Source organism: Rhinoraja longicauda, chromosome 25 (assembly GCF_053455715.1).
Source record: "Rhinoraja longicauda isolate Sanriku21f chromosome 25, sRhiLon1.1, whole genome shotgun sequence".
Classification (NCBI taxonomy): Eukaryota; Metazoa; Chordata; class Chondrichthyes; order Rajiformes; family Arhynchobatidae; genus Rhinoraja; species Rhinoraja longicauda.
The window spans coordinates 1041103-1065699 of NC_135977.1; the positions used below are offsets into that span (position 1 = coordinate 1041103).

General features: G+C 42.7%; 2 protein-coding genes across 9 annotated transcripts in view; one reads left to right on the top strand and one right to left on the bottom strand.

Annotated features, from left to right (window-relative positions):
• The window catches only part of mmp17a (matrix metallopeptidase 17a), a 285416-nt gene that overhangs the window by 31132 nt on the left and 229687 nt on the right, over nucleotides 1-24597 (top strand). The gene's annotated exons all lie outside the window — the stretch shown is intronic.
• Nucleotides 1261-24597, bottom strand: part of sfswap (splicing factor SWAP) — a 108285-nt gene continuing 84948 nt past the window's right edge. For 5 of the 7 annotated variants that reach the window (XM_078421400.1, XM_078421402.1, XM_078421405.1 and 2 more), the window contains 4 exons: nucleotides 19492-19680; nucleotides 7688-7726; nucleotides 6244-6313; nucleotides 1261-5544 (listed from right to left, as the gene is read on the bottom strand). In XM_078421400.1, the coding sequence (XP_078277526.1) occupies nucleotides 5494-5544; nucleotides 6244-6313; nucleotides 7688-7726; nucleotides 19492-19680 (349 nt within the window). In that variant the 3' untranslated portion in view covers nucleotides 1261-5493. The remainder of the gene's footprint in view (nucleotides 5545-6243; nucleotides 6314-7687; nucleotides 7727-19491; nucleotides 19681-24597) is intronic. The other 2 variants (XM_078421401.1, XM_078421403.1) reach the window with 2 other exon arrangements.

The following is a 24597-nucleotide window of genomic DNA, read 5'->3' on the forward strand; positions in this document are numbered from 1 at the left end:
AACAGGCCCTTTCAGCCCACCGAGTCCACACCGACCAGCGATCCCCGCACATTAACACTATCCTACACACAATAGGGGCACGTTACAATTGCACCAAGCCAATTAGCTTACAAACCCATACGTCTTTGGAGTGTGGGAGGAAACCGAAGATCTCGGAGAAAACCCACGCAGGTCACGGGGAGAACGTACAAACTCTGAAGATAGTGCCCGCAGCCAGGATGGAACCCAGGTCTCTGGTGCTGTGAGGCAGCAGCTCTATTGCTGTGCCACCCTACTTTGCAGGTGCAGGTTTACAAATGAAGACACAAAGTGCTGCAGTAACTCAGCGGGTCAGGGAGCACTCTGAAGAAGGACGGGTGACGATTCAGGCCTGATGGACAACAGATGATGCCTGAGCCGCTGAGTTACTCCAGCACTCTGTGAAACGTCACCTATCCATGTTCCCCACAGATGCTGCCTGACCCGCTGAGTTACTCCAGCACTCTGTGAAACGTCACCTATCCATGTTCCCCACAGATGCTGCCTGAGCCGCTGAGTTACTCCAGCACTCTGTGAAACGTCACCTATCCATGGTCCCCACAGATGCTGCCTGAGCCGCTGAGTTACTCCAGCACTCTGTGAAACGTCACCTATCCATGTTCCCCACAGATGCTGCCTGACCCGCTGAGTTACTCCAGCACTCTGTGAAACGTCACCTATCCATGGTTTGGTTTTATTACAATCTGAGATTGGACTATGTTTTGTCCTTACAAAACCAACAGATGAAATAGAACCATACGTGGTGAATTAACTTGCTTTTCCACAAATCTTTCTAATTTAAAGGTGGCACGGTGGCGCAGCGGGTAGAGCTGCTGCCTAACAGCGCCAGAGACCCGGGATCCATCCTGACTAACGGTGCTGTCTGTATACGTAGTTTGTACGTTCTCCCCGTGACCTGCGTGGGTTTTCTCCGGGTGCACCAGTTTCCTCCCACACCCCAAAGACGTGCAGGTTTGTGGGTTAATTGGCTTGGGTAAAATCACAAATTGTCCCTTGTGTGTGTGTGTGTGTAGGATAGTGCTAGTGTACTGGGACCGCTGGTCAGCACGGTCTCGGTGGGCCGAAGAGCCTGTTCCCACACTGTATCTCTGAACCAAACTTAACAATCTTTCTAATAGGAAATATTTTTCCTTACACAATCTAAAAGAAACGTACATGAATCTTAAACAGGCTGAAAGAATAGGCATTCCCAGAGTGACATGTTCATTTACAGGAGTTTTATTTTCAAATTCTTAAGAAATAGAAGCACATGGGGGGAATTATTCATTGGCTCCAGGAGTTTAATAACGACGCACAACAGGCATTTGATTCCTAATACTAGTGTGGATGCAGCAAACATTATACTTCCACGAATAGCAGAGAAATATTTCAGTAATTAATAACCACAAATGTAATTTTACTGGAACAATAGTGTAAATGAATGTACAGATCTTAGGTTGCAGATTTATAAACTAAATCCTTTACTTTTTAAGATGATTCATCTTTTACTGAAACTGTCATCTTGCACTGCCATTACCCATGCAGATTGAATTGCTTTTGTATTTGCTCAAATTGAATTGAAATTTGAACCGAATATTGGTTAACTCACCTCTTGTGCAATGCTTCATCATTGGAAGACACTTTTATCTCAAGTTTAAGAAATCCCTTCAAACCAGAGCCTGGCACCATTTGTCTGCCCTCTTCCCTCGCGGAGTGATCTGCTTTTGGAACCTTATTCAATACCTTACATTTACCTCAAATGGTGCAATGGCACAAGAGGTCCGTTCAGCCCCATCAGGTCCACGCCAGGTCCAGAGACCAATCCCGTAAGTCTTGTTCCCGTTCTCACTTTCCTCTTTCCCTGAAACTTCGCCTCTCTCACACGTACCCATTAATTTCTCCATCTGCCCTTCACCTACACTAGGGGTCATTTATCGTTGCCAATTAACCTACCTGCATTTCTTTGTGGAGACTTTGAGAATGCAGGTGCTGGAATCAGGAACAAAACAAAGATCAGTTCAGCAGGTTGAGCGCATGTGTGGAGATGCAAGGTCGCAGTGCCTCAACCTCTCACGTCAACCATTTGCTTTCCTTTACGGACACTGCATGCCCTGCTGAGTCTTTGGAAGCTGGAGCACCCGGTGGAAGCTGGCGTGGTCGGAGAGAATGTGCAAATTCCACAGAGAGCTCCAGGGTGAGGATTGAATCCAGATCTCCTGAGTTGTGAAGCAACAGCGGGAATTGCTGTGTCAGTGTGCCAGGGCGGCAGAAACACCTGAATCCAGGTCATTACTTTTAGCGGGCTTTTTCTCCTCTCTCCTACATAATGAAATGCCGTTTATTAGGAATCATGGCCCCATAGCAGAAGTGTCCACGTCGCGGGGCTGGAAACTGGAAGTGTCCTGAGCTAATTCTGCTACCACCATCATCTACTGTACAAGTGATGGCTCCCACTGATTGTCCTTTTCAGGACGGACGATGACAGTGATGTAACATTTGAAACATGGATGATGGACATGAAAGAAGACAATTAAGAATTATAACCCCAACAAAAATTAGACTGAAATATAGCAATGGGACCTCTTTGGAATCTAACATCAGTAAATGATTTATCAAGTTACTGACACATCAGCCCCATCTCACCTTTCTCCACCGTTCGACAAACAGGACTCATGAACTACAGGCGTAGGTTAGAACAGTCTCCATTCAGAAACAGGTACATGTCCTACTTTGGAGAGCTGGTTCCCCCCTCCTGCCAATTGTCACGCCCATGACACCTGTAGCAGGGTGATCAAACTGTAATGGGATCTACTTCTTTATATCATGGAGAGGGAAAGAAAACTCAATTAGACCAGTTACCAGTGTATTGCTGAGGAGTCTGCCTGTAGTCTACTCATGGTGGATCTCATAGACCAACGTGTGGAGATGCCTGTCAGACTTTACTTTGAGATGCTTGTTTAATAATGCATTAGCGTTGTCTAGGGAATGCTAGGAGGAAAAAACATCTGTAGATCTGTTCTCTTTAGGTTTTCCACTTACAAGTATAAAAAGGCATAAAATGGTCGTTTCTCTTACCTCTGGGTTTCAGATTTCTCTGATCACCTTCTGCAACTGAAATGGGAACTTGTCCTTTAATCTTCCACAGAGAAGTTGTCAAAAACACAACATCAACATAGTAATCATCTAGCCATTTCTAGAAAGGAGCTAGTAATAGCAGATGCACTCCTGAAACCGGGAGAGATTTTAAACAATGAATTTGATTAGAATAAGAATCAAATTAATGACAGTAGATTAGAAAGTTCCGCAAAATCTAGATATTTCCTCCCAGATTTAAATAGCATTATGTGAATGCTGTTAGAATTAGGAAAAAAAACCCAGCTTGGATCAATCAGGTGTTCTTGTAGAGGTTGGTCGATCGTTAAACCAGTTCCAGCTAAATGACATGGCTTATAACAAACCAAGCCAAGGTCTGAAGAAGGGTCCCGAACCAAAACGCCACCTATCCATGTTCTCCAGAGATGCTGCCTGCCCCCTGAGTTACTCCAGCACTTTGTGTCTATCTTTGGTATAAACCAGCATCTGCAGTTCCTTATTTCTACAAAAACATACCATACCTTTCCAAAATCAATATGGTTGAGTTAAACTCATCCAATTGAAATGGATCCATACTTCTAGTCACTCAGATAGTCAATACAGGTACAATGGCTAATAGAGGCACAATTAACTACAGATTTGATCGACAAAAACCCCCCACAAAGTGCTGGATAGGTGACGTTTCACAGAGTGCTGGAGTCTCAGCGGGTCAGGCAGCATCTTTGGAGAACATGGATAGGTGACGTTTCAGAGTGCTGGAGTAACTCAGTGGGTCAGGCAGCATCTGTGGAGAACATGGATAGGTGACGTTTCAGAGTGCTGGAGTAACTCAGTGGGTCAGGCAGCATCTGTGGAGAACATGGATAGGTGACGTTTCAGAGTGCTGGAGTAACTCAGTGGGTCAGGCAGCATCTGTGGAGAACATGGATAGGTGACGTTTCAGAGTGCTGGAGTAACTCAGTGGGTCAGGCAGCATCTGTGGAGAACATAGGCAAGGATTTTTCGGGTTGGGATGTCCTGTGGGGATGGGATATAAGAGTAGCTTGAAGAAGGGACGTGACCTGAAACGTTACGTATCCATGTCCACCAGAGATGCTGCCTGATACACTGAGTTACTCCTCACTTTTGTTAAAACAATGGCTAATTGTCAGCAGTGTTAAAATAAGCTGGAGTAATAATTGAAGATAGACAAAAAATGCTGGAGTAACTCAGCGAGACAGGCAGCATCTCTGGAGAGAAGGAATGGGTGATGTTTTGGGTCGAGACCCTTCTTCAGACCTATTATTGGAGTAATAATTGTGTGAGAGTAACCTACTTTGGCTTGTTTAGATATGCAATCATTTTAACCACAGTTCGTCAGAAATCGTAATGCTCCCCCCAAACCCACTGTGTCAGCTGGCATCTTTTGCCCACTGTGTCAGATGACATCTTTTGCCCACTGTGTCAGCTGACATCTTTTGCCACTGCACGCAGAGGTTGTGCAGTGCAGGGATATCAAAATGGCAGGACCATGAGGTAAGGTGTGAATTTGTCGGCAAAGCCAATCCTAAACACACAGTATGAACTGAACCGCGACTTGAAAATGAACCTTCAGAGTTGATGAAATACTCAAGTATTTTCACTCAATTTTTCCACAAACAAAAATCTTTAACCATTCTAAACAAATAAATTATCTTTAATATTTCAATAGTTTGCATCTGTAGTTCAATGTTACCCACAGCCCACTCACATAGTTTTTCAGGGTATGAAATCAAAGTAAATTTGTTAGTAGCGATTTAAATCAATGCAAATACTTCTGAAAGTGGCCGATACACAGGACATCGTATGCAATGTCGATGGTGCATTCTGCTGCACCTCCACCCGTCTTCCTCGACTCATCTGCACACAGCGCTCCAAGGATAAACCCCACTAACCAACCAGCTGCTATCCAAGACCGACGTCAAGAGAACTCCTTAAATTTACAAAATGGGATGTTACCTCATCTTTGAGAAATCAAATAGTAGAACTCCTTCACAGAAGGATAATCCAAGCTCCTGTCTGGTTGTCACAAGTGATTCTAGGCAGCGAGATTTAATGCTCAAAGGGCAGCCCCAATTTTTCAGAGACATGGTGGTACTCAGATACCCTAGAAGCATATTTTGTTGTGTTCAAGAACAGGAGAGGAAATTGCAAAACACCAACAGAACAGACTTAAGATCTTGGTTCAAACTGTACTTATCAAAAGGAGCCGTACAAAAGTTTATGCCAAAGTGGAATACTGCCCAAATTGTCTAAATAAATTAGTTCTTGCAACAAGGCAGCTCGAGTTTCTTGTGAAGCCACTGGGGATCCTGGCGTTGATGCTGTGATCACTGGAACATTTTTCCTCCAACCAATATCAATTTATACATCTTTTGAAGCAGCCAACATTGCTCTCACTTTGGCCATGAGATCCTACAAGACAGGAAAAGAACAATGAATGTTTTGCAATGGGGCATACATTTGCACTGCATTATTCCCCATATTGTCAAGTTGCATCGCAGTCTGGATTGGCAACAGCTCTACCCAAGACCGCAAGAAATTGCAGAGAGTTGTGGATGTAGCCCAGTTCATCACACTGACCAGACTCCCCACCATTGACTCCATCTACACTTCATGCTGCCTCAGAAAAGCAGCCAACACAATCAAAGGCTTGTCCCACCCAGGTCATTCCTCCTTCTCCCCACTCCCGTCTAGCAGAAGGTACAGAAGCTTGAAAGCGCGCACCACCAGACTCCCCTCTGATTTCAGACTTCTGAACGGTCCTTCCATAAGCTAGGGTACTGTCCGATTCACCTCTACCCCATTGCGGACATTCGACTTTGTCTCTGGAACTGAAACACTACAATGCTGAGAACTATATTCTGCACTCTGTATCTTCCCCTTTGCTCTACCTATTGTACTTGAGTTTGACTTGATTGTTTTTGTGTGCCAGTATATCTGATCTGATTGGATAGCATGCAAAACAAAGCTTTTCACTGACAGTAATAAACCCAACCCTTTACAAAGGTCAGGATAAGGAGAGCTGTCCACGATACCAGCAAGAGGTGAGCAATATCGGGCAGGCTTACTTGCAGTCATTCAGACCATAATAGGTACTATTACATTTCATACCTGAGTTATTTTACTCTGCACTGTTGATAGTTCTGGAGATACTGTTTCATCCTTTTCCTGTGAGGCACCCCTATAGATGAGACAAAATGATGGTCTATTGACATATTGCATTTACACTATTGACACTTACATGCCATATGTTTAATGCATTAGCAGCAAGAATCTACAAAAAAATTAAATTCTGCATCTCAGGCCGTTTCATCCAAACATTGCTCATTATCTTTAATCCCATCTAGTTATTTCTTACGTATCTATTAACTATAAACTGCCAGCGCTACTGTGTTAGCCAGGTAATGGCAGGGAAACTAAAAGATATAACTGTTCCAAGCAGCACAGGAGTGCATCACAGATAAAAGCTGTTGTGAAACTTAAGGGTTTTTATTCACAAAATGCTGGAGTAACTCAGAGGGTCAGGCAGCATCTCGGGAGAGAAGGAATGGGTGACGTTTCGGGTCGAGACCCTTCTTCAGGGCGGGCCACCCCCCTGACATCAGTCTGAAGAAGGGTCTCGACCCGAAACGTCACCCATTCCTTCTCTCCCGAGATGCTACCTGACCTGCTGAGTTACTCCAGCATTTTGTGAATAAAAACCTTCGATTTGTACCAGCATCTGCAGTTATCTTCTTATACATTGTGAAACTTAAGGGAACAGGTCAATTTGAGTTGAGTTCACAATCTGAGCTTTGTTCTCCACTGCCTGTTACAAGGGCCATGTGGTATTCACACTTATACAATGCTTGCCGTAATAGTGTCAGCAAAACCACTTTTACACATTGGCAAAGTGAACTTTTCATCAACTTTAACGTGCCAGCCAAGCACGGTTGTTTTTGCCTGATTATATACTTGTAATTGAAACTACTTGGCCGGGAGTAAAAGACAAATTGGGTAGTTATACTTTGCTTGCTTTGGGTAAAGTAATTAGTTGATTAAAAAAAACCACTTTAGAATCATTTCTTTAGTTCATTAATTGAAAAAAATAAATGGAACCAAAAACTCTAAAATTAAACTATTAATTAGCTGCATAACTAAACTAAATTGCTATAAGGAAACCCAATGAAAAAACGAGGCAATGGTAGCTTTGAGATTCCTAAAAGATGCGACTTATAAAAAACGGCTACATTACTACACAGGGAAAAAAACATAACATGTGGCCCAACATTCCATAAGTATGGTGAAAATATCTTACTGTGAGACAATCATAATTAAATCTATTTTTATTGCAATATGGATAAAGGCCGACACACACATTTAACTGGTCAAGCCTGTTTAACTTTAAATCTACACTGTTTCATTTTAACTGGTTATTATTCGAAGCTGATCTTGGGAAGGTTCTGCTGCAAAGCACACCGTGACTGTGACACCTCCTCAGCTTTCTCCAAGCCCCACTAACTTCCCGTCGACTAATTACTAATCACGTCTGTTATCAGGAAAGTTAGTGACGTACCTTTGGCTAGGTCTTCTCCATTCTTCAAATGAAGTTATCCTTCACATACCAATGAACAAGCCCAGTCGGATAGAAGGGGAAGCAAAAAGCACAGGGATAATGTCCCCTTTATTGTCAGATATCACGGGCAACTGACCCTCCCATCCTTTACATACCAATTCTGCCCTGCAACATTCCTTAGTTGTTTTCAAACTAAGGACCTGGTGGCAATGCAGCTCAAATCAGCTAATTAATTACTGGGTTTAATTTAGTTTTTTGAAAAAGCACAACAAGCCCATTCTCTCAGATCAGGGGGACAAAGGAGGAAGGGGGCAAGGAACTAACTAAATAGTTGAGACTGTACCAGGGGTAGGCGAACTTATTCATTTAATTCAAATTGTGACCTAACAAAATACTCCTTTCATACAGCGAGACCTGTGTGGTGTTGAATGTGCCATCTTCAACACTTTGCTAAATTGGTGGTCCAGATTTATCTCTCAAAAACTCCTTCCCCACCATTACAGAGGCAACAACACTGAGTGCTTTTCAGAACTAGAATTAACCAGCAACGCTCAGAATAGGCAATTACTGTGAAAGGCTGCCCTTCATTTGGGATGAGGGAATGGAGGGGAATAACCTTGCTAACTATCATGAGAATAACTTGGGCTGCATCAAAAGAGTTCAGGGAAGGTCTGGTTTCTGTGATCCTCACTAGAGGTCCACATCCCCATTCCTCATGTGTAATGAATTCGATGATTCAAAACATGAGTGCAACAAATTTTCCAGTCTCAAACCGGGGCTCCAGCCACAAACATAGATCTGTGGGGTGGCCTGGCTTCTAATTATCTTTTCATAAAATGTAAATTAAATGAATAGTCACTCAATGAATGGGTGAAAGATAAAAAGAATTTCCCACTGCAGCTGTTTACGCTGGTGTGGAGGCAGCTTTGATTCTGCAAAGTCAAACATCCCTTAATAATGGGAATATTGTAAGTGGGGGGTCACTGTTTTCAGCTGAAGGCCATTATAACTTCCACCACGTCAAGAGATGTGCTTTGTGCTGCTCTTATCCATCAGCAAAGAACGCAGAACTCATCTCAATTCAGGGAAAGGATCTTTGTCATTGGGAAAGTAAAATGCAAGCATTGTTCTTGGGTTGAACTGCAGTTAGAGTCTGACTCTGGTGATGGGTAGGAAATCAATGCAGCTTTCACTTCCCTCACCTTCTAACGTAGTGCAATTATGGGGGCGGGAGGGAAGAAATAGTATGGGGTAAACAAAGCTTCTTAAAACATTCTGCTTCAAAGGGAAGGGAAGACTTTGGAATAGTTGCTTCTCTTAAACAGGAGGTATGCTGAACTAAGTATTAATTAGCAATACTTGTTAATTAATACAAGTATTGTATTAATGCAAATTAATTCAAGTATTGTATTAATGCCGGAGAAAACAAAGTTTTATCATTTCTGCACAAATTTTTGTTGATATTGGCGGATAAACATAGAAAATAGGTGCGTATGCCATTCGGGCCAGCACTGCCATTCAATATGATCATGGCTGATCATCCAAAATCAGTACCCCGTTCCTGCTTTCTCCCCACACCCCTTGATTCCATTACCCTAAGAGCTGTATCTAACTCAGTGCCGTTAGGTAAATGAGGAAAGGGAGCCCAAGCCAATGATTTTGGTGTCCTCTAAAGAGTTCTAACAGATAGGTCTATATGGAAACCGTCAATTAGCTTCCACAACGGTGCCCACCGCCAATCAGAACCAGTGCAAGTCACCTGGCTGTCAGTGACAGTCTGCCTGCTACCTGCACTGGGAAAAGGCCCAGTCACCCACAGCACCACCAGGCTCACTGCTGCTATGGATGCATCATTTGAGGAGCAAAGCAAGCTTGAAATTTAGCTTCAGGATTGCACATCAAACAATGCTGCTATTAACTCGGCGGGATAGGCAGCATCTCTGGAGAGAAGGAATGGGTGACATTTCGGGTAAGAAGGATCTCGACCCAAAACGCCATCCATTCCTTCTCTCCAGAGATGCTGCCTGTCCCGCTGAGTTACTCCAGCTTTTTGTGTCTATCTTCGGCTTAAACCAACATCTGCAGTTCGTTCCTACACAATGCTGCTGTTTATATTACCGTATGATACAGTGAAATATCTGAAAGAACCAGGGTGGATCAATACCAAAAACAAATCATTGCCACCATCAACTGGGACCTGTGCGTGCTAGCTCAGACAGAGTCATTCCTAGGGTTGCCAACTTCCTCACTCCCAAATAAGGGACAAAGGGTGACATCACCACCACGCGCCACACCTGACCTCACCCAGCCAGCGGCCTCGTGCTCCCGCTCCACCAATGGCGGCCGCCTGGGTGGGCAGTCAAGGGTGGGACAAGGGCAGTCCTGTACGGAACAAACTAATTTAGCCCAAAATATGGGATGTCCCGGCTAATACAGGACAGTTGGCAACCCTAGTCATTCCCCACAACTATATAAACTGAATGCTTCCAGGGTTTCGTTCTGATCAAGTGGCTATAACCTGTGACACCAAGCTAATGTATGGTGTCTAATTATCTTTATCCACAGGGCTTGTGGGGAGGACTTGTGATCTCAACCCAAAACGGCACCTATTCCTTCTCTCCAGAGATGCAGTGTGACCCGCTGAGTTACTCCAGCTTTGTGTCTATCTTCAGCTTGTGGGAAGACACTGGACTCTTCCATCTATTCACACCTTGCCCTGCACCTGAGCAACACGGTTGTGGGCACAAGGAACTGCAAATGTTGGAATCTTGAGCAAAACACAAAGTGTTGGAGCAACCCAGCGGGTCAGGCAGCTTCTGTGGAGGGAGAGGGCCTGACATTTTGGGTTGGGTCCCTTCTTCGGACGTGACTATTCCCTCCACAGATGCTGGGTTTTGCTCTCATTCTGTCTCGCTGCCTTTGTCAACCTCACTATACCTGGAGATCTGCCAAGGATTGCAGTCAGTATAAGTAATTAGACTGAATTACTTATACAAGTAATTAGTGGTATAAACAGATAACCCAGTGTAATTCATTAGCTTCAGATTGTCCAACCTAAGACTGGAATGCTCCAAGTTGGCAATGATAACCACTTCTGTGAGTAGCAAGCTGCCCAAGAAGATTAAGCTCAAAACTACACTCTCACCAACTTGCAAACATCTCACGCTGCTAAAACCATGAAGGAACAAACCACAAATATCCCCTTCCAAATCTCTGGGGTCAAGAGCGTTACACAAATTAACAAGTTTTGTGCATTGTATTTTAGACCAGACTGGTCTGTAACATGAAAAAAAATTAAATTCACTTGGCAGGTTTCATTGAAATGTGCCAGTGGAGCTGGGATTTTTAATATCAGCCATTCAGAGAGATTGCTACACGGTCTTAGACCCTAATTTAGTGGGTATTGGGGTTATTTGGAAAATCCCTTTCAGTCGGACTCTACCAGGGCTAGGGGGGCAAATTTGCAGCTAACACTGCTTTTCTTTTCGTACCAGGCAAATAATATAAAGAGCAGTTTAGGAATTATGCACATCCATGTTTTGGGTCACTCACTGGGGCAAAATACATCTTGATGCTAAACCATGCTTAAAATGCTTTATTTGACCTCAAGCTTGGCTCTGCTGATTAAAATTTATTTGACCTCAAGCTTGGCTCTGCTGATTAAAATTTATTTGACCTCAAGCTTTGCTCTGCTGATTAAAATTGACATCAACATAAATTGGCAAAAGAAACGGGTGCTCCAGTGTGCATTGAGAATGCTCCTTCACCAACCAGTGGGAAAGATGAGCCCCAATGGTTGATGTTGGACCAGTGAGCTTAGTCCACTGTACCATAGTAGTTGGCAGAAATGGCACAGGGGACCTGTCAAGTAAAGCCCTCGGCCTGCTTTGTTCCCTAGATCCATCACGGTCAAACTTCTGGGAGTGCTTCTTGAGCTTTTATCGATATTTTCCCCACAATGATGAGGTCTCCCTGGGCTCACTCATGGCATGTCATGTTTGGTGCTGAACAGGCTGGCACTCCTCAATATCTCTGTGTCGATGCCTGACATCCAATCTTCTACAGTTTGTTTCCAAGGTCTTTCTTTCTAGGTTCTCCCTGAAAAGTTGGCAGTGGGTACAGGATGATAAATTGAGTCCCGTGAGTAAGCAGAAGGGACAGCGGTCATAGTGGCTAGAAATCAGGAAGGTCCAGTGACACTTACAGCACATTTGAAGTCACATAAAGCTCACATGAGTCACTTGCATAGATCAGGGTGCAGAGGGAAGACCCCCAAACCAGTGCATCTGCTGATCTAGTATCCAAGGATAATAGAGCACATGTGGTCAACTACTGTAACAATGGCACTCCCACATAAAGAGAATCAAGGATAATGTGTCACCGGAACATCACAGACATCTTCTGCCCTCTGCCGCACTTAGTCCCCACCACATGTACATAACGGCCATCTTCACACATTACATACAAAATTAAAATTCACAATAAATTCACTCAATCCCTGTGCAAACTTTGTAATATGTCTTGCTGTCACCAGATCCAATGGTTATACTCGTTGACTGGTTGGCACCAGGTGAGCAGCAGAAGCTGACTGGATACCGGCTATGTCCAATGCAACCAGAACATGCAGGACTGAGACTGGCTCAGTCAATTGGGTTTGTGTAGAACTTTGCAATTTACTGCCTTCCCATCAGTTTTAGAAAGGCAAACTGATACAACCTCCTTATTGGACTGTGCAATTTTTGGAAACACTACACACATGAATATTATTATTTTTAAACAGTTGTATCACACTGAACAGCTGAAGTAATGAAGCTCCAATCTTTGTGATTAATATATACATTTCCCCTATTGTTAGAATATGATGGTCTATTGTTCCTGTGCTCACTCAGACATAACCTGTATCTGCAGACAGCAGTTCATGAGCAAGAAGTTGTTCATAACTTAGCCCTTTCGTACATCTAAACAGCAAGTCAGAACTACTTTCCCATGTGGGATATCCAGCTCCAAGCGATCATGCAGGAGCCAGCAAGTGAACTTATGTCAAAGGGTTGGACACCTCAAAGTGAACTCAGGCAGTAAGCTGTACCCATTCCTAACACACCATGAGATGTACGAGATCCTGGTCATGGGTAGGACTACTACAGCAATGTGAATACACACGTGGGGCGGCACAGTGGCACAGCTAGTCGAGCTGCTCCCATCGAGGTTTGCAACTTCTCCCTGTGACCACGTGGGTTTCCTCCCACATCCCAAAGTAGCACACAGTCACACACACACAGTGGCACAGCTAGTCGAGCTGCTCCCATCGAGGTTTGCACCTTCTCCCCGTGACCACGTGGGTTTCCTCCCACATCCCAAAGATGTGTGGGTTTGCATGTTAGCTGGCCTCTGTTAATTGCCCCAGGTATGAAGGAGGATAACATAGAACTAGCGTGAACAGGTGATTAATGGATGGGCAGAAGGGCCGTCTCTATGCTGTATAACTAAACAAAACAAGGACCACTCAGAACTTTTATGCTAACGCCCCAAGATTTTTACATTATGTCAATATGTTCTAACTTTTTTTCTTTTGTATTGAAAATTTAAAAAAAACCCTGTAAATACAATTTTAAGATAAATAAGCTTATTATTGATTATTCAGTTATTTTCATTTTCCAGTCTTAAAAAGGCTGGTAAACACTTTTGACGATATGGGCTATCAATGTTTATATTTTAATTCAGGAAAGCTATCTTGCCAACAACACATATTGTTATCTTGTAGTAACCATTGTAAAGCTGTTTACCGCTGGGACAATGTTTAATCGTGTGGAAAGCAAGGGCTCTGATGTTAACACTGGTTCGTGGCAAGCTTGGGATTTTAAAAGCTAAATGCTGCTGACACGGGTAATGTTACATGAGCTCCCATTTCCCAGCAGCAGGTGAAGCAATGCCACTTCAAAAGGGAAAGGCTAGGTGTCTACTGTTAATAATGTACCATACAGGAGCCATATTGGATATATGTTCACACACAGACCAAACCATGTAATAGTGGTAGAGAATACAGATAAACACAGCTGACTGAGAGACCAGACCACAGCACACAGAGTTGGACACAGACTCAAGGCTGGCCCCAAGCTTCCAACGTACATCACTTTATTTTTCCAGAGCAGCTGAATGCAATCCCTAGGAACAAACAGCACCTTATCTTCTGACTGGACACAGTGCAGCCAACTGACCTCAACAGCCAGTTCAACAACTAGCAGCTAGCTCCCTGCTGAATTTCACATCTCCAGTTACTCGCTCTTTCCCTTTCTCCTGTTCTGCCTCCGCAGGTGTACCTCTCCTTCAATAACTCCATTACTTCCTATTTTACGTTTGTGTTTTTTGGGGTAATTTAAGCACTTCTGGTTTCCACTTTAGATACGTTAGTGCTCTCACCCCCAAATCTAACAATCTGCTCATCTCTAACGTCACAATTCCGAAGCAAGGCCATCCAGCCACAACAGCAACCCTTCCTCCTCCCATTCAAAGGATGATGACTGTATTTCTAACGTCTTCTGTTTTTATTTCAGATCTCCCACTTTCTTAAGTATTTTAGACTACTTTAATGCATTTGGCTTAACAAAATAACGTGAAACACAAAAAACTATTTTATCAAAAAAATTAATGAACTACATAGATTGGGAGATATGATTTTATTGACTTTGCAATGCATCAAATTAATCCTTTTTATTCCGCAAGGAACTTTATAGTTGGTTAAAATGACATATAATTTCTTCAGATAAATCAAATTCACAGAATGATTTTAAGAGCAAATTGAAATGTGGTTGTGAAATTGGCCACTCCACATGCAAACAGAAAAAGCAATCACTGGCAGATCATGGATCTTTCTGGTGACAAATTAGGAATCAACAATCTAATAGTATTTAAAAATATATATCCCTTATATGATTGTCATTTGCAGCCATTCTACCAGCTTCAGTTTGTAGCTTTTAAACATCCCAAAAACTGCTCTAAATCACAACTGTTAAGGTGAGACTTGACTTGGTGTTGGTAAATTATTCAGAAAGCAGATTGGACTTAGAAATGAGGGCACTTGTGAGCAACAGCAATAACATAATTAAATTTCACTTGATCTTGGTTAATGTGTTTCGACAAAATCAATTCCAAGACCAATCAAGTGTAGCCTTAAAAGTGTTACATTTAATATTGAAATTAACAACTAGAAAAAAAATGCAGGGATGCATGAGAGAAAATTGTGGATGTTTAACGATGTACTCACGCAGAAAGTGAGAAGCGAATAGACACACGTCACAGCTTGGTCACATTCAAGGCATACAGCTAAACCCAGTCTGAAGAAGGGCCCTGACCCGCTGAGTTACTCCAGCCCTCTGTGAAACGTCACCTATCCATGTTCTCCACAGATGCTGCCTGACCCGCTGAGTTACTCCAGCACTCTGTGAAACGTCACCCATCCATGTTCTCCACAGATGCTGCCTGACCCGCTGAGTTACTCCAGCACTCTGTGAAACGTCACCCATCCATGTTCTCCACAGATGCTGCCTGACCTGCTGAGTTACTCCAGCACTCTGTGAAACATCACATATCCATGTTCTCCAGAGTTGCTGCCTGACCCGCTGAGTTACTTCAGCACTTTGTGAAAGTGCCTTTAAGTCTACAGTTAAACTCAATTACAAGAAATGTCTGTACACAAGCTTCGAGTGAGATCAGGAATCAAATAAATTCACTGCTTGCTGTAGTGCAGTTGATAATTGGAGGTCAATGAACTGGAAACAAGCCCACATATTTTGTTAAAATAAAGTAACTTAAAGTATGCCTGAAAATGACAGCCAACAGTTACAGATGATTATGTCTAATCAATCTCCTTGATCCCAGAGTTTCTGAAAAACATGCAATATTTTCTTCCATGAACATTCTGACTCGCGATTCTGAAGTCAAAATGATGATGCGGGAGTATGTTAGAGATGGATATGTACAAGTTGGGAGAGTAAAATGTCTTGATGAAAGGTGATCTACATGAAATGTTAACTCCATTTCTCTCTGCAGATTGCCAGCCCACTGAGTGCAGTGGCTTTTTGTGTTTTAATTTCAGTTTTCTGCCAGGAAGGAAAGGTGCGTTTTGCAAAGTATTGAGAATTCATTCTGGGCGTTCTATTAAATTCTAATCTACATAAGCAACCTAAATTCGATGTGCACTACATGTTGATCAAATTTGCAATCAATACTGAACAGAGGTTGGACAAATTTGATGAAGCAGCCAAGCATTTGGAGCAAATATGTAAGCCAGTGAGTGGAAAAACAGCTTGATTCCAAAATACAGAAGCAAGGAACTGAATATGCAGCTTTACAAAAAGCAAAGACACAAAGTGCTGGAGTCAGTGGGTCAGACAGCATCTCTGGAGAACATGGATAGGCAACGGTTCGGGTCGCGACCCTTCTCAAAATGCCCCAGCCCGAAACGTCGCTGTCCACTTTCCCACAGCTGCTCCCTGACTCGCTGAGTTACCCCAACATTGCGTGTCTATTTTAGCTAAACTTCGAGGCTTGCTGGGACAGACTGCATGACACAGTGCTGAACCCGATTGAGGAGAGGCAAAGAATGAAGATTATGACAGATGAAACTTTTATTTAGTGGACCCAATCTGCTGTTTCAGAACAGGCAGAGGTGCCCAGCTGTGGCAGCTTTAACCCAATGAAGTGGGTGGAAGCGTGGGTCTCCTGAGCCGGGGCTGCATCCACTCCCATTAAATGCCTGTCAGTGGTGCCTGCACTGCGCTCTGTTAATAGGGGAGCACAGAGTTCAGCACCAACAATAATTCTCAGGAGCGCAACAAATCAATGGGAAGAAAGACTCGACGCACACAGTAAATTGAGGTTACTTTCTTCATTTGATTCATTCAGTTGATTCAAATACAGGGAATTGTTCCGAACTGAATACATTTTTTTAAAGTGCTTGCATTTTTATTTTAGCCCTGAAAATCCATTTTTTTCCAAATGTTGTTTCAAAATGCTTTGTGATGGATCAAATGAGATGGGGAGTGGGCAGTGTTGAGGAACAGAGGGACCTTGCTGTACAAGTCCAAGGTCCCCTGCAGCTGGTGGAACAGGTAGATAGATGGTGGCGCAGCGAAGGGGTTGCTGCCTTACAGTGCATACAGCGCCTGAGACCCGGGTTCCATCCTGGCCATGGGTATGTGTCTATACGGAGTTTGTACGTTCTCCCCGCGATCTGCGTGGGTTTTATCCGAGAACTTTGCTTTCCTCCCACACTCCAAAGACGTACAGGTTTGTAGGTTAATTGGCTTGGCGTCAATGTTAAAATTGTCACTAATGTAGGATAGTGTTAATGTGCAGGGATGGCAGGTCAGTGCAGACTCGGTGGGCAGAAGGGCCTGTTATCTTGCTGTATCTCTAACCTCTACATAAGGTAGTGGAGCAGCTAGATCCAGTGGTGGAATAGGTGGATAAGGTGGTGAACGTAGCATACAGTTGCTTTCAATAGTCAGAGCACAGAATATATGGGCAGGACGGATGATTATGGTACAACTTCATAAACAAAAATTAGTTAGGCTCACTACTAGAGTATTGTACACAGTTCCGGTCACTGCACTAAACGGAGGACTTGATTACACTGGAGAGTTCAGAAATTAAGAGCAGCATTGTTAGCAGAGATAATAAGAAACCTTTCTCGAGAGCAGAAGTATCCAACACCAGAGGGCATCGGCTTCGGGTCAGGGGGTAAGGGTTGAGGAAGATTACTTTCACCCAGGTGATTTGATCTGGAGATATACACAAAAAGCTGAAGTAACTCAGCAGGTCTGACAGCATCTTTGGAGGAAAGGGACACGTGATGTTTCGGGTCGAGATCCTTCTTCAGACTGCTTAAGAACACACTGCTTAAGTGGCTGTTGGAAGCAGGGACTCACAGAATATTCATGAACTACCTAAACCAGCACTTGAGTTGCCATGGAACTGAAACTACAGACCATGTGATGGTAAATGGGATTAGTACAAATAGGCACCTGACTGGTGGGTTAAAGGACCCGCGTCTGTTCGATGAGGCTGTGTGACTTTCTAAAATGTTCAATTTTAAAAACTGTTTTTTAAAACTGTTTTGAGTGAAGGGTCCTCACTTTAAAACCATTTTGCAAGTGGGACATGTTAACTTGGCTCAGAAAGGACATGCACTGGCCCCTCAGATCAGACACGAGCCAAACCACCATGGAAGGATGGCAGCTGGGGGCATGAAAGAGCAGTCCAATGGCAGACCCCTGGCAAGCTCCGACATCTCACCCACACACATCATCCATTCAGCACCACTAGCACAATGACTACAACATCAGACAGGAACAATGTTGGCTTGTGAGAGAACACCACAGAGAAGTAAAGTAGACAAAGTAATTCCTCAGATAGAAGTTAGGACACCGACCGGGCTGGCTGCCACAACATGTTTTTTGAAAAGTTTTAATTTAAAATTTGGCAGACTAGAAAGAAGGAAATATTGAAAGTTGGAGGGATGAGATTGAATGGGAATGTGCAATCAGATCAGTGTCAAAGAGCTAGAACAGCTTGGAAACCGCCCAACTCTTCTCTGCAGAACCAGCTACTCCCAAATGCTTGTCCCTCCAATCCTTTCCTATTCATGTTCTTGTCCAAATGTCTTGTTATAGCACCTGCTTCAACTACCTCCTCTGGCAGCTCCATCCACACACCCACCACCCTGTGTGGAAAAAGTTGCCCCTCAGATCCCTTTAAAATTTCCCCTCTCACCAGGTGTAGCATGTGGAGAAAAACAAAATTTCAAGAGCTTACTATTGTTGTCTAAGATTGTTAAGTACTATGTGTTCAATTAAACTTCTGCGCTTTAACCTAGAAGCAGTCTGTGCATTGCTCGAAACACTTCAACATTACAAAGACACATAATATTACAAAGAATTAGTCATTGAAGGACTCACTAACAAGATAATTCAAAACCAGATGCTGACACTGCCGACCAAGGGTAAACCAAGCACTGTGATAATGGGTGCCAAATTCAACCATTGCACATGAGCACAAGAATAACCAAGTTTAGGTATCTGAATATAAAACCCTCTAAACTTTAACCAGTTTTATTAACTTTGTAATCTTGCAGGGCCAGAATAATAAAACTGACACAAATAAACAATGAAGATCAAATGTGAGCTTGTCAGAAAATGGCGGCACTCTAATAGAAACAATTTCCAGCCTGATAAAAATGCAATTTCACAGCAAGGCTCCAGGTACAACAGAGGCATGGACCACATCATCAATAGGACTCCTGTATGGCACTAGACTACTTACGGACACATATTCCTGTGTTTTCTTCCTTTGTGTTTTTTTTAAAGAGTGGCAATCTATTTTACACCTAGAATTATCATTCGGGAATACTCAAAGTATTAAATTTTTTTTTAACCCATCTCATGGAAATGAGTAAAATGGTCAACGTGATTAATTGGGGAATCAATTCTGATTTACTTTTCATCCTAATCAGCCAGTTGGAAGAATACCGTCAGCTTTCAGTGGAGCACAAAGGCTGGGGGGAAAGGTCCTTGTGATTCAGCCTACAGGAGTGGAGCATGTGTAGCCCAGCACGTCTGGTCTGTCAAGCACTAACAGGTTCACCTCTCCATCTCAGGAGCTTTAACAAGTGGCATAAAGAACATTAGGCCTGCTTACTTTGTATATTGTTTGTGATTCATCAGCTGCCATACTGAAAAACATATCGTAAGTAATATGGCTAAATTAATAAGTAGCTTATGCATAACAAGACTGTGAGAGGACATTACCTTGAATGATCCTGACTGGAATCTCTGCTTCCTGCTGGTGACAAACTCGTAGAATGAGCAGAACTTCTTGCTGAAGACTTCATGCTGGATTTTTTTGGTGATAAAGACCTCGAACGTGAACGCAAAGGTTTTTCTTTTAACTTAGGATGAGATTTTGAACTCTTTTTCTTCTTCTTCTCATATGGAGACCTTTCGAGATGTATTTTAGAAAATAAATTTATGAGTAAAGTGTCTTTGAAATTAAAAGTCTTCTGCACAGTTTGTAAAAAAAAGTTATCATTTAAAATTAATTGGCAAGTTTATCCCCGAACACTCAAACTTTCCTCACCATCATTAAAAAATGCTCAGAGAGTGCTTTGTATTCTGAAGTTTCTTTCTCTCCTGCCCTGACAACTCTTCAATTTGTTTAAGTGAATACATCACAAGGCCATTGTTGGGAGACTCAAGAACCTCTACATTAATATTCTACACATCCACGTTTGTTCCAAGGAATCATAAGTTAGTAATGAAGAAGAGGACTAAATTACTTTCCACGCTCTCTAGCCTGAAGGAAGCGAGTCCAATTTAGATGTGAACCATGGTTCAAGTTGTGGGTTCATGTCCCAATCCAGAGAGTTTATGATTCAGTTTCATCATGGGTATGTTCCCCACTGTGCCACTTGTCAGTTGAGGTATAACTGAGGCCCAGTGCTCTCTTGGTTAGCCATAATCTTTGCTGCTTAAAGAGGACGTGAGCATATTTACTCGTGCAGCAAAATCAAAAACCACATTGACTGGTGTGGACTCCTGTCCATCGGCAAGACCGGGCGGGCACAGGCTCGGTGATCGTTTCGCTAAACACCACCGCTCAGTCCGCTTAAACCTACCTGATCTCCCGGTTGCTAAACACTTTAACTCCCCCTCCCATTCCCACACTGACCTTTCTGTCCTGGGCCTCCTCCATTGTCAGAGTGAGGCCCAGTGCAAATTGGAGGAACAGCACCTCATATTTTGCTTGGGTAGCTTACACCCCAGCGGTATGAACACTGACTTCTCCAACTTCAAGTAGCCCGTGCTTTCCCTCTCTATCCATCCCCTCACCTTCCCAGTTCTCCCATCAGTCTTACTGTCTCCGACTACATCTTATCTCTGTACCTCCCACTCCCCTGACATCAGTCTGAAGAAGGTCCTTGACCCAAAACGTCACCCATTCCTTCTGAGATGCTACTTGTCCCACTGAGTTACTCCAGCATTTTGTGTTTATCATCGATTTAAACCGGCATCTGCAGTTCGTTCCATACATTTTAACTGGTTGTTTGTCTGTTGGTGGCACCTGGCCGAGTATAAAATCACCAGGTTCTGAGAAAATCCGATATGAATGCAACTTGTTCTTTCTAATGTTCCAGTCAAATTCAGAAGACAGAAATGCAGATTCCTGGCCGGTCTCACCGAGTATTGCAAGCGTCAGAGAAGTTATCTACAAACCCAACTGGCTGCAGTCAACAAAGCACCAGCCACTAACCCACATGTTTACAGTGGAGTTGAGCTCACACTGTATCACCCAGTGGGAACAAGAAAACCAACTAGCAGGACTATAGAAAAGAACCCATGACCCATCCAGAAGGGCAACCAATCATTGGACTTCCCCATTTAATTTCTATCGTCTACGCTTTTCACAGACCACGCTCCTTAAGACATCTCTTCCTGCCATTAGTTCCTCCTTCCATGTCTCGGTATTTGCTTATAAACCCTTGAATCTTTCATTAATTACCTCTCTCTTTGGAGGTCTTCAACCTGAAACCTTAATATCTTTACGTAGGGTGGCACTGTGGGTAGAGTTGCTGCCTCACAGTGCCAGAGACCCGGGTTCGATCCTGACTATGGGTGCTATCTGTACAGAGTTTGTACATTCTCCCCGTGACCTGCGTGGGTTTGCTCCGGGATCTCCCGTTTCCTTCCACACTCCAAAGACATACAGGTTTGTAGACTAATTGGTCTGGTATAAATGTAAATTGTCCCTAGTGTGCGTGTAGCATAGTGTGAGTGCGCGGGAATCGCTGGTCAGCACCGACTCAGTGATTCGAAGGGTCTGTTTCTGCACTGTAACTCTAAACTAAACTAAAACTCTTTTCTTTCTCCACAGCTCATTCCCTGCAACGTTCCTTTTGGAATAACAAAACACACTCACTTCATGAAGAATTAATTAAACCAAAATGATTAAAACCGCTGAATGCATCAAGCCAATCTCAATCATATGAACTCACGTTAATGTTAAATGATTTACAATGGGCCATTTAGATACAGTTCACAACTTAGTGCTTAATGTGAGCAGTGTTCATATATAAATATGAATATATCCATGCAGTTTTTTTCTCAGTTCTTTTGTACAGATATTTGTGGTCAGGTTTTTTTTTAAACTGTTAAATGTTCCATTATTTGCTATCTTGATTTTGCAACTCAGAGCACCGGAGATAATGCTGCTCTTTAAGTAGTTCAAGGATTTTCTTTTTCTCCGCTGGTACAAAGCACTAAGCTGAGGCAATTTAAAGACCGTTCGGAGGGCAACTGGAAAGAATGTGATGGATGTACAAATGTGAATTTAAATTGATAAAACTGTAGAGATATCCCTTCATAGCCTTCATTATAGATAACGTGGAAAAGTGATTATCTGGATGATCAGCACGTACTTGCATCACTATTCTGACAATAATAGTGTCAGCTTAACAACAAAAAAATTACTTCCTTACATTAATTATGAATAAAATGACTTTTCATACACAAAGCAGATTAGCTCATGAAGAATAGGAAAAATATATTAGATTTAAATTTCAAGAGGTCTGATATAGCTTAATTATCTTATAGCACACCCACAATTGGCTTCATTGGCTCAAGGGATGTGGGGAGAAAGCAGGAACGGGGAACTGATTTTGGATGATCAGCCATGATCATATTGAATGGCAGTGCTGGCTCAAAGGGCCGAATGGCCTACTGCTGCACCTATTTTCTACGTTTTTATGTTTCATACTTTATCATTTATATCATCTCCTGAATCAAACTTGTTCGTCGCAAAGGCATTGTTCAGATACTCATGTTGTTAAACTTCACAAGGAAATGCTTTACTTTGAGAACTAAAGAATAAATAAACTTAACGGTATCAGTGAAACTTACAGGATGAATATATGTGGTTACAATTAGTATTTATTATGAACAATGGCAATGGGCTTGAAGAAGGGAGGCACAATTGCCATGTCGTCTCGTCAGTGAAGGCTATTACATCAATATCATGTAAAGCCATCCTTTCAGATGTTGTCTCAATGCAGTGTAAAACCTAGATAGAGAGGAGCAACAGTAATCACTCCCAATGTAACCCCCCTTCTCAAATGTTTCCTGAACTCTTCCACCCTTCCCACTACGACACTGCCTCATTCCAAGCTTTGATCAGGTTGATAATCTTCTGACTATGAAACTTTTCTATGTGCCTGATGTCCTTGGTTGGAAACATGGTTCAGATATAACTGCACAATTTACCAATTAAAACAAATTAATTAAAATACAGCCGACTGCCTTTCCACAAAGCTGAATATATACTAAATCTGGCAACTTTTGTCAATGTCTCTGTGATTTAGAAGTTTCACTTTTAACAGGCGATCACCCAACCAGATCACTGTGCAAGCCAAGTGCTACCACTTCACATCTTCTCACTATAAAATTCCATTATTTTTCTCATTCAGCTTATTGAAGTCAACATACAAATTGATGCTTAAACTGCATTTCAGAATAATTATTTTGCCTGATTTATTGCCCCATGCAGAACTCTAAGATATAATATTCTGTCACTTGTTGGCGTACAAACCATGCATTAACAGCATTTATTGTCTATCTAAAACTGCGAATTATTAGGATTCAAGAATAGAACTGGTTAGTCCAGGGACATGTGACAGATACCACACAAACACAAAATGCTGGAGTAACTCAGCGGGTCAGGCAGCATCTGTGGAGAACATGGATAGGTGACGTTTCACAGAGTGCTGGAGTAACTCAGCGGGTCAGGCAGCATCTCTGGAGAACATGGATAGGTGACGTTTCAGGTCGATACCCACTCATTCCATAGTTGCACTTCTTCAGTCTGAAGAAGGGTCTCGACCCAAAATGTCACCCATTCCTTCTCTCCACAGATGCTGCCTGTCCCGCTGAGTTACTCCAGCATTTTGTGTCTACCTTCCATAGTTGCACTAATCGCTATTCCCTTTATCCTGTCTTTGTACACTGTGGGCGGCTTGATTGTAATCATGTGTAGGGTTTCTGCTGACTGCACAGCATGCAACAAAAAGCTTCCCACTTTACCTCAGTACACGTGACAATAAACTGCATTAAATTGCTTTAGAGGTTATGTTCAAATCCTTAATCCATAAATATGTGTATTATGCATTCAACTGAGCTGTAAATGATTATCATTCCAATGAACCATCTACATACAAATACAACCCCTTTTAAGTTCTGATTATGCCTATTCGTTTCCAATTATAACTAAGTTCAGCTTTTTAAGCTAAACCTTGCAATTTACTACCAAACGTTCGGTATTGTTAAAAGGCAAAACCCAAAGGTTATTCTTGTATTGCATGTTGATTAGTGCGGGTGTCACTGGCAGAGCCATCATGTATTGTTAATCTCAAACCCTTGTTGATCTGTGGCTAGTGGGGCCATTTCAGAGGGCAGCTAATTGCCCACCCTGTCGCTGTAGATCAAGAGGCACACAATCTACAAGATAGGCACACGTTGTAGATCAAGAGGCACACAATCTACAAGAATGAGCAAGGTTGGCAGATCCCCATCTCCAAAAGATATTAGTGAATTGGTTTCACAAGTGCGCAAGTTACAGGAGTAGAATTCGGCCATTCGGGTCTACTCCGCCATTCAATCATGGCTGATCTCTGCCTCCTAAACCCATTTTCCTGCCTTCTCGTCATAACCATTGACACCCGTTCTAATCAAAAATTTGTCTATCTAAATATCCACTGACTTGGTCTCCACAGCCCTCTGTGGCAATGAGTTCCACAGATCAACTAACTTCTGACCAAAGAAGTTCCTTCTCACCTCCTTTCTAAAAGAGCACCCTTTAATTCTGAG